Source organism: Drosophila arizonae, chromosome 3 (genome assembly GCF_054131065.1).
Source record: "Drosophila arizonae isolate 15081-1271.41 chromosome 3, UAZ_ARI_1.0, whole genome shotgun sequence".
In the NCBI taxonomy this organism is placed as follows: Eukaryota; Metazoa; Arthropoda; class Insecta; order Diptera; family Drosophilidae; genus Drosophila; species Drosophila arizonae.
In genome coordinates, this window is record NC_142923.1 from 767209 (window position 1) to 777213 (window position 10005).

General features: G+C 42.5%; 3 protein-coding genes across 4 annotated transcripts; 1 reads left to right on the forward strand and 2 right to left on the reverse strand.

Annotated features, from left to right (window-relative positions):
* Nucleotides 1–212: 212 nt before the first annotated feature.
* Nucleotides 213–2504, reverse strand: LOC108611852 (uncharacterized). Of its 2 annotated transcripts, XM_018004670.2 has the most exons (4): nt 808–2504; nt 665–746; nt 477–593; nt 213–375 (listed from the first exon to the last, which is right to left on the reverse strand). In XM_018004670.2, exons 1-4 carry the CDS (start codon nt 2037–2039, stop codon nt 364–366), a joined length of 1443 nt encoding a protein of 480 aa, XP_017860159.1. In that variant the 5' UTR covers nt 2040–2504; the 3' UTR covers nt 213–363. The 2 variants fall into 2 exon arrangements, with proteins under 2 accessions (XP_017860159.1, XP_017860158.1); XM_018004669.2 differs by having other exon boundaries at nt 213–593.
* A 135-nt stretch (nt 2505–2639) lies between these two features.
* On the reverse strand, nt 2640–3662 carry LOC108611855 (oligosaccharyltransferase complex subunit C). Its single transcript, XM_018004672.2, has 3 exons — nt 3549–3662; nt 3094–3463; nt 2640–3036 (listed from the first exon to the last, which is right to left on the reverse strand). The coding sequence occupies exons 2-3, from the start codon at nt 3230–3232 to the stop codon at nt 2726–2728; spliced, it is 450 nt and encodes a 149-aa protein (XP_017860161.1). The 5' UTR covers nt 3233–3463; nt 3549–3662; the 3' UTR covers nt 2640–2725.
* Nucleotides 3663–3722: 60 nt separating this feature from the next.
* On the forward strand, nt 3723–5829 carry Ptpa (Phosphotyrosyl phosphatase activator). The gene is made up of 4 exons (XM_018004671.2): nt 3723–3900; nt 3965–4588; nt 4964–5172; nt 5231–5829. Exons 1-4 carry the CDS (start codon nt 3873–3875, stop codon nt 5594–5596), a joined length of 1227 nt encoding a protein of 408 aa, XP_017860160.1. The 5' UTR covers nt 3723–3872; the 3' UTR covers nt 5597–5829.
* Nucleotides 5830–10005: the final 4176 nt, after the last annotated feature.

The window sequence follows — 10005 nt, forward strand, 5'->3', positions numbered from 1 at the left end:
AGAAAATTGTGATAAACAACGCCAAATAGATCCAAATACTAAAATATTAAAGCTAATAAATAGTGTGTACCCATTATTAGATTTTTATTAGATTTTAAGTCATAAGTTTTCAATGAACAAACATTTATAAATATTTATGGACTGTTGGCAGCCCTGCAGCTCAGCTGTTTTCTACGAGACAATATACTCAAAAAAATACTGCTTGGCTCAACTCTGGTCACACTTGCACTTAGCAACATTTGTTTTCAATTAATTTACAACAAAGTTTTAATATTTACATATCACAAAGCACGAATTAAAAATAAATAATTTGTTTTAAATGTAAAATATTTCCGGCACGATCCGTCGTCAGCCCGTTGACGTCTACTGAAGGCGCTGCAAAGAGCAGATATTTAGTTTTTCTGTAGCAGGCTGCAAAATGTGCAAAGCAAAAATAAATTCATTTTTTAAGCCAATAAACCATTGGAAGTCAGTACAAGGCTTGAGTTGCCACTCTTGAGCAGGCCACGTATTAGGGATAAGTCATCTGGTGATAAGGACCAGCCGGTCAGTTGGCCCACACTCTGAAGCTCCGGGCAGCTGAACATGAGAAGCTGGAAAAAGAGAAATATACATTGTAAAAGAGAGAAAGAGAACGAGTTAACGAGAGCGAGCGACTACAGACCTCAACAGATTGTACCGTTAGCTCTGGTGCGATCGTAAACCAAATATCCTCCAAGACCTTAAAATCGTGTTGAGCAAACATGCTGGGGGAAATGTGGTTCAAATATCGTAGTATACGGATATATTCGAATGTAGCATAGATACCTAACGATATCTTCATCTGTAAAGTCGACAGAATCGACTGCCAAGCGCTTCAGGTCTGTGACACTGCAGAGGAACGCCTTGAGGGAGCTGGTCATCATTTCGCAGCTGAGAATCTCGAGTCCTTCGAGATGTTGGAATCGCGTCTGGTTCTGAGCATAGGAGAGACTCTCGATCACATAGCAATCCAGATCGACGAGGATGGGGCACAGTCTAGCTAGCTTGCCCAGCTCCAGGTTGCCCGATCCCTTGATGATGGTCAGGTGCCTCAAGTTCCGGCCAATTGGCTTCTCCAGCAGGGACATCAGCTCGGCGACCACAAATTTGCAAATCTTCAGCTTTCGCAAGGCCTTCGCCTGCAGGGCGCGCAGTGCTCCCAGCTTGGGCGAGTCCAGGTACAGCGTGTCCAGCTGGGGACACGACTGCACAATAACCTGCAGCTGCGTTTCGTCCGTCGCCGTGTCGTGGACATACTTCAGTTTGCACTGGAAGCTTCTGTCGATGTTGTCGTGGATGAACTTCAGGGCAGCTCCTACAAAGGAGTAGGTCGATAGGGTCTCCACATGCCGACAGTGCTCGAGGATTAGAGCTATGTCAGAGTAACAAATATTCTCCTCGCCAGGCATGCCCACGTCCACGACGGTCAGGGACTGCGCACAGCTGCCCTTGGTTAGCAAATCGATGCCGATCTCTGTGATGTCCGTCTCCCCCGATATGTCCAGGATCTCAAGCTGATTGCAGTTCGCGGCGATCTCCTCCAGGAGCTGATCGTTCGCTATATAGGGCACGTAGAGCTTGATCAGCTGCTTGCAGCGCCTCACTATCTCGTACATGTAGTGCATGTGCTCCTCCTTCACCCAAATCCCCTTTAGATTGAGCACGCGCAAGGCAGATCCTTGCGCTGCGATCACCTGCAGGATTTTCTCATAGTAGCTGGGCGGAAAGACTTCCGTGACGAGCAGGTGGACGCCGCAATTCAGCAGCATTTGCAAGCAGGTAAAGCGCATGTTCGCATCCAAGTAGTCGGAGCTGAGAATGACGCGCAGCAGATCCTGGTAGATGTTCGACGTGGCGCCCGCCTGGGACAAGTACTCGTTCAACTCGACCATGACTATGCTGATGTCCAGGTTGACATCGGGCGCATACTGGACGTAGCTGATCGTGGACACCAAGAGATTCGCCAACTCGGCCAGCGAACTGTCGCTCAAGGAGCGCACGCTTAACTTCTTGGACATCCTTCTCTCTCTCTCTCTCTATCCTTGCCGACTTCTCTTTGATTTATTTTGTAAATATTATGCGAATTGCTTTGCTCCTCTTCTCCTCGATTCTGTTTCTATTACATCACTTGCTGCAGCCTTTCAATGTTATTAGCTGATTGAGTTAACTATTGACTGTTTCGTTAAAAGTTATTTTCGCTGAGGTATTTCTATTTATTTATATTATTTTTCTGCTTTTTGTAGCTTATGTATGTAAAACCAAAATAGATTTTCAGTTTTTCTACAACTTTCTATATATAGAATAAATTCTCGGAACGATCGCGTTCTGAACGCTTTGCCGTCGCAACAGAAACTGAAATTATTTTTTGCAAACAGTTTGATTTGTTTGAAAACAAAAGAAAAATAAACGAGCACGAGAAAGTAGGCGAGTAGAGCGACATGAGAATAGCAGGCCATTTGGACAGAGATCCAAGGCAGAAGAGAATTGCTCGGACGAAAAAAGAGAAAAACGAACACAGAAGCAGAAGCAGGTAAAGTTAAGAGAGAAATTGGCAATTGTGAAAAATCTACATGAATGGGAGACTTATAAATATTGTATAAATAATGAAAAAACACGCATTGGAGATTATGACATGGAGTTTATAATACTTAGATATAGATAAGAGAGATTTCCGTCAAAGGGATGTTTGCTTAATCTGATTCGCTTAGGGCTGCAGATAGCTGGGCAGCTTCATTCGCATGAAGAGCCAAGTCGTGAAGAACGACACCAAGATGAAGACGAAGCCCATGGCAGTCAGGAGCAGGCGATTGAGGTTCGTCTTGCCTGGTGCGTGGGTCTGGTCCATTATGATGAAGCCCAGGCCGCCGATCGTGAAGAGGAAGCTGCTGGCCAACCCCTCCATTATATATTGGGCGTTTACTCTGTAGGGCATGAAGGCCACGGGACGCGAGTGTCCGTGCTCGTCGACAGTGGCGCCCACGCTGGGCGGTTCCACGATCACATCATAGATGATGCCTGAAAGATAGGATATTCAATTAAGATCACGTTTGTATTTATATGCGTTTCACTTACCTCCTGTGACCAGGAAGTAGGAGATCAGCACAGCGGAAAAGACGGTCATGGCCGAGGGCACGGGTATGGAGAACTTTCGCACTTTGACGTTGGGTGGCACGAGTATGTGGAAGGGCAAATTGTACAGCGTTTCAAGCATTTTGATGGTTTAAGTTCACTTCTTTTCAGTTTCTCTCGAAAAGCCGGCGTAGGCGTAGGTTTCTTGCTGTTTTGTTGACGTTGTGTAGTTCGACGCTGAACAAGCTCGATATCAGTAACATGAGATATCGGAACTAGATTTGAATCGTATTTTGAACTATTCGCAAATACGAGTAATAACAGCTGTTAAGCAAGCGCACAAATAATTCAAATTGGAATATTGAAAGTGGAGCTAGAATAGGTAGTTGATAAGGTCAATTCAACAGAGCCACAAGCATATGTAAAATAAATATTAATCAACGCCTGCCACTCTATACCTGTTAAAATGACTCATTTATAATGTGAGCTGCTTTGCAATATTGAGTGACAAATGCAATACTGATTAGAATGTTACATTGCACCACTAACCGGTCTATGTGTTCTCTGGTTAGTGTAAGAGCTGAAACAGAAGTGACTCGAATGAACGAGTTTACTGAACTGGTATATATGTATGTGCAGTATTTTCCCATAGTATTTGTGAAAGGTCACACAGTAATGAACAGCTGTTCAGCATTTGCGATAAAATTGGCGTCTCTCTCTATATTTTCCAAAACAAAACGTAATTTAAAACGAAGCAATAAAAACAAAATTTCGATTGAAGCATGGCAGATGCCAATGCAATGGCAGCCGGTAAGCGAGAGCAACATAAGAGTTAGCATAGTTTATCAGATACCCTCCATTCTCACACCTGCAGACAAAGTGCCGGCTATTGAGAAGCGAGTGCATAACATCTCTGACCTTGCACAATGGCAGCGCTCGCGCGCTTACCACGACCTGATTGGGTACATCAATGGCACCAGCACGGCCATACAGGGCATCAAGACCACCGACGAGATGTATGAGTCGGAGGTGCTGCGCAAGCTGCTGGGATTAGTCGACTCGCTGGAGCAGCTCGTGGAGCAGCATCCGCCCCTGGAGCAGCCACAGAGATTCGGCAACAAGGCCTACAGAGATTGGTCCCGCGCCATGCAGGAGCAGCTGCCCAACCTGCTGCAGCAGCTGCTGCCGGCCACCAAGCAGAAATACCTCAGCGAGTTGCTCCAGTATCTCGTCGAGAGCTTCGGCAATGCTACGCGCATCGATTACGGCACCGGGCACGAGCTCTCCTTCGTCTTCTTCCTGTGCGCTCTGTTCAAGGCCGAGATACTGCTAGAGCAGGACATCGTCAGCGCTGCTCTGCGCCTGTTCAATCGCTATTTGCAGTTCGCGCGGCATTTGCAGCGCACTTACAACATGGAACCAGCTGGAAGTCAAGGCGTTTGGTCCCTGGATGACTTTCAATTCGTGCCCTTCATTTGGGGCAGTGCCCAACTGGCAGGTGAGTTCATTATGTTAAGTTCTCTCTTTGCTTAATCTGCTCTCTATAAGCAATCCAGCTCTTAAATTTACTCTAAAATATGTAGTAAAAACTCTCCTATTAATGAAATTTCCATTTTCTTATACTTAAAAATACTTTTCTTCTCTTGAAATAATCTGTATACTCTTTTCTTCATAAATTTCCCTTTTCTTCCAATAAAGAATGGTCTCTTTCAATCGAAAGAGTGGTCTCATTGACCCTCTTCGCAATTTTCTCTGTTAATTCAATCAATTTTGATTTGCTCTCTTAAAGACCCATTATAAGGACCTTTACTCTCCAATAAAATGTTCTTATTACTAAACTCTTTACTCAATAAACTTCCCCATTTTCTTCCAGTCAAAAGTCCCTTTGATCCATCCAAATTCGTGGAAGAGCAAATCATAGCCGACTTTAAGGAGCAGTACATGTTCATCAGCTGCATCGACTACATCTGCAAGGTGAAGACGGGCCACTTCGGGGAGCACTCGAATCAACTGTGGAGCATTTCGGCAGTGCCGTCGTGGATCAAGATAAATGCTGGGCTAGTCAAGATGTACCAGAAGGAGGTTTGACAGTCACTTCAAGTAAAATGAGCCTCTTATTGCTCACTATTTTCCCTTCTAGATCCTCTCAAAATTTCCCGTTATTCAACACGTTTACTTTGGTGAACTGATGTCCTTCGACTCGGTGGCAGCGGGCACAGCTCTGAGCAGCGCCCGCCTGGGTCACGTGGCGCCGCCGCCGTCGAAGCGAATTTGCATTGGAGTGCCGACGACCGCGAATCTTCCGCCGCCACCCGCAGAGGCCGCGAGCAGCGACCTCAACGTGGGCGACTCGAGCAGCGAGAGCAGCGACAACAGCGTCGTCCTGCGCACAGAATCTTCCGCATCGTTGGTGGCAGTGCAGGCCACAAATTCGGGCAGCGGTTCCGGCGACAAGCCCACCGCGAATCAACCGGGCGGGGAGGTGGCCAAGGAGCAGGCGGAATAGTTGTTAGAAATGTTTTGGAATCGGATGCTAAGCGAACGGGGCAGTGACAGTTTGACTTGTGTTGTGATTGCTTTGAGGTTGCTATTTGGTTTGACAAGCATTTCAATTGCATTCTTTATTGCGTATTTTGTAATGTTACTTTAAATGCAAAATGTATTAATAAAATTATGAGAGCTGTAAACGATTTACAGTTTGACATCAACTGTGCCAGACTGACAGCTTCACATGTGTTACATATTGTCTTTGTCTTTAAGTGGCTCACAGTTCGACATGCATTGCACTTTATGCATAAACAGCGGAAACAATTGGCGCAATTTGCCGTTATTTTATTTTCCACAAAAAGTTCTCTTGATGCACAATCATTGTAAATGGCCCACTTAAATGGATTTTTGTTCTCCTGACGGATCCGAACAGCGCAAGCATAAATTGTGATAAATATTTTTTATAGTTTACTGAGTGAGATTGTAGACTTTAAGGTTAAAGAATTGAAAGGAATTGATTTTCACTCAGTAACTGATCTAATTCTGCTTTTTTATAGCAAGTCTCTTTAGTTCCAACAGTGAGTTTCACTCATTTCGTTATAAAATGAACAAGTCAATCGAACTACTCACTCACTCGCTTCTTTATATTCTTCAGCTTGTTTCCCCCCTCTATCTCACACACTCACTTAACAAGCTCTTTAGTGTAAAATGTAAACATCAAAATAATTGAAAAAAAAAAAAAAAACAACAAAAGTTAAACTTTTTGCAGCCATCAAGTGGACGAAGTGTGAAGCATATAATCATTTATTTTCGACACATCATTTATCACAGCCGCTGCCACGCCCAGACATAAACGCCCACCATAACAACCTGAGCAAGCTTCGAAATTTAGTTGCTGCATTAAAACTTTGCCGACGCATTTTGATTGAAGACTTTTGCACAAAAAACAAAAAAATTATTTTGTGCTCTGCACTCATAGCTGCCCCCGCTGCTCTTCTCGTTGCCCACTTCCGCTCTCACAACCTGCTCTCTTTACATTTCACTCGACGCCATTTCAGTTCCAGCTCAAATGCCTCCGTTAGTTTGGTGGTAAGGCTGAGCAAGTGAGAGTGCTCGACTGCCTGACCATAAAATACCCTGTTCATATGTACACTCGTTCAATTCTTATTAGAGGTATGGATATATATATAAAATATATGGACATAAAATATTTATATTATGTTATATATATATTAGTATATTTTGAAACATTTTCAAACGCATTTTTCATTTATATTTTTGGTATTCATTTTGTATTATAAACCAGATTTCATATCCATATAAACCTTTACTATTCATAATTTCATTCGGCTATCAAATCAATATACCCTTCCCATTTGTTATTTACAGGGCATCAGTAGCAACTTGACTTTAGGCAACATTGTTCGGTCTCTTTTGACCTCAGATTTAACCAGGTTATGTGTTTTTGCAAATTGGATGAATTTAGTGAGAGTGCAGTCACATTGACAACTTAAGAGAATGCACGAAAGAATGAACGAGAGAGGCAGAGGCCTGCAACCATTGAACTATCCTGTCACAGGTTAAGCCGATAACTCAATGCAATGTGAACAACTTTTTGGCAAATGAAAAATGTTGGGAAAACTGTCAACGGAAAAGTCAAGGATTGAAGCTCTCAATTGAATCGAAAGAAAATGGAGAAGTAGCAATTTTGTCGACTCATAAGTGAAAACGTTTTCTGGGCACAGCAAATAGTTTAATGAGTAACATTGTGCAGTATACGATTATGTTTCCTTGTATTTTGTAATATCTACAATATCCCAATTTGTAAATACTCAATAAAGTTGCAGTAGCATGCTGTGTGTGTGTGTGTAAGCTGCGTTAAATTCCATTACACGGATCTTCCCATTGACTGAGAGCATTTACGCGAAGAGCGGACATTTTGCATGCTCTCATTGAGGGAAAATGTAATTATAAGCGCGCTGTTGTTGCTTTTGATCCCATTTTATGAATTTCCGCTTGCTGCCATATGTCAGAGGGAGACAGAGCGCCATATAGCATAATGACTGTTGTGCTCACTGCAGCATTGAATTACGATCCCGTTATATAGGGTATTCATCTGGGATGTGAGTGTTGAGAGTTCCTAATTATAAATAATAATGTAAACTAAATATTATATCATTTATATTTTTATTAATATATATTGGATTATATTTATATATGTACTAACAGGTATTGTATATAATATGCAATTACATATATAAATTTTTCTGTTACTAAACAATACACATTGTCAATATGCTCATCTTGCTTATCTGGCTATTGTCTACATCTAGCTGTGATTTGCGACAACTCCAGCTGTTAGCAATGAAAATAGAGTCGCGCTGGTCACATACTATGTCATTCTGCTCCCCTCCCTCCCCGCGCGCTATCACACTCCCTGTCCTACTCACACTCGTTTTGTTGTTACGCATATGGGAATTCGTACAAAATATGCCTGCCTGTGGTTTCAGCTGGTCACTGCTGCGTTGACAATGCGTTAGGAGCTGTTGCTGAAGGGAAATTTCTCTCCTGCTCTCCCGCTCTCCCACTCTCCCCTTCTATCGCTATGCCTGTCTATAGTGTTCCGGTTATAGGCGCAATTCTACTCCCTTCTGCAATTCATTATTTTCGCTCGTATTTTGTTGGGAAATGGGATGAGAATGCAGAGGGGCAGGAGGAAGGGTGGACATGTCTGTTGTCTGGTGGCGTCAGCTGTTGCAACATAATGGAGTCCGATGCTGCGCATATTTTGGGGCCAAGTTAGTTCCCAGTCAAAGGGGAGTCGCTTGGGGCTCGGTGCTAGAGGCTTTTGGTCAATGTCACAAAGTTGCCAAAGTTTCGATTTACATTTTTTGCATAGCCTGTTTTCATTCGTTTTTTGTTGTTTTTCTTTTTGGCAACTGGCTTAACGAACTGTCTAAAGTGCAAAAACAAAAGTCGAGGCGCCACAAACTTTGCCTGAGGTGCACGTTGTTGAAGTTTTTGGCACACTCCCCTCCAATAGCGCCCACAGCCCCGCCCATCGTTACCTTAGACCATAGACAATAACTAATTTTCGCTAAAGTTTTTGGCCAAGCAGCAGCAACCAGGAGAAGAGGAAACAGAAGTTTTGTCTTAGGGAAGTTTTGCGGGGCATGTCTTACAGTTGGAGAGTCACTGTGTGCGTAAGTCTTCGATGAGGTAAATCGCAAAAGTTTTCCGCCTTTCGTGCATGTGTTCAACTAATTAGCTGATGTACTGGAGGAGAAAGGCGGAAGTGAAAAGTATTATCAAAGCGCACACAGGAAGAGAGTCCAGATTGGATTGCCTCTGGGGCAAATGCTGCATCATTTTTAGGCGTGGCTTACTCCATTGAAGCAGAGATTCAATTGTCATGAGACACTTCTCAAATGGATAAAGATAACAAAAGAGAATATATTTTTTGTGAATTTTATGTTCATACTGGCAAAATTCTCTTTGATTACACAAAGCGTCTCTCTTCCTTTCCATTTCAAAATCAGACTGTGTTGTTGAGTTAAATTACCCATCCTGTTCATCATAATCATATTTTATTCCCCTCAAGTGAAAGTCATAAAGCACCCAATACAATTAGGAATATCTTAAGAGAAAATATTCTTAGCAAACTCCAAGCATTTATTGGAGTACTCACTTATATGAATCACCTAATTAACCTAATTCACTTAAATTCTCATGAGGCCCATTGAAAGTCTTTTTAAGAGAAGGAAATATCCAAAGCAAAACTTTAAGTAATTTTTACTATGCCACTTAATGTACTCAGAGTACTAATACAATTAACTGATATTAGCTTTCACTCGTTCACTACCCACCACATACATAGAAAGTATTTAATTCGTATATGAAATCTAAAGAGAGCGGGAAATATGCTCAGCACAATCGTGGTATTAACTGTTATACTACATGATGTACATTTTCTGGTGTTAATCCTTCTCTTCCTTTCTACTACTGCAGCATTCCGCTCAATTAACTCAACTCACAAAGTATTAAATGCAATTAGGAAGCGCTTTAGAGGGAAGGAAATCTTCTCGACGTGCTTGTGCATTGCTTGATTTACCTATCTTTCACGTGTGTCCCTCAATTCACAATTTACACTTCATTAACTCAGCTCAGCTATTATTAATATAAGAAGACCTTAAGATATTGTAAAGGGAAAATGCTTAGCAGGCTCGAACCATTGACTGTTATACTACCTCAAGTATTTTCCCTAGTCTTACATTAACATTCCGCCCAATTAATCCAAACTTACAAAGTACTCAAAGCAATTAGGAAGACAATAGATTCTTGGCTAATTCCCTTGCTTTAGTATCCTCCTGCTCTTCCCTTCTCAATGTTGAGCATCCGCCTCGTTGCACGCGCAATCATATTGCATGC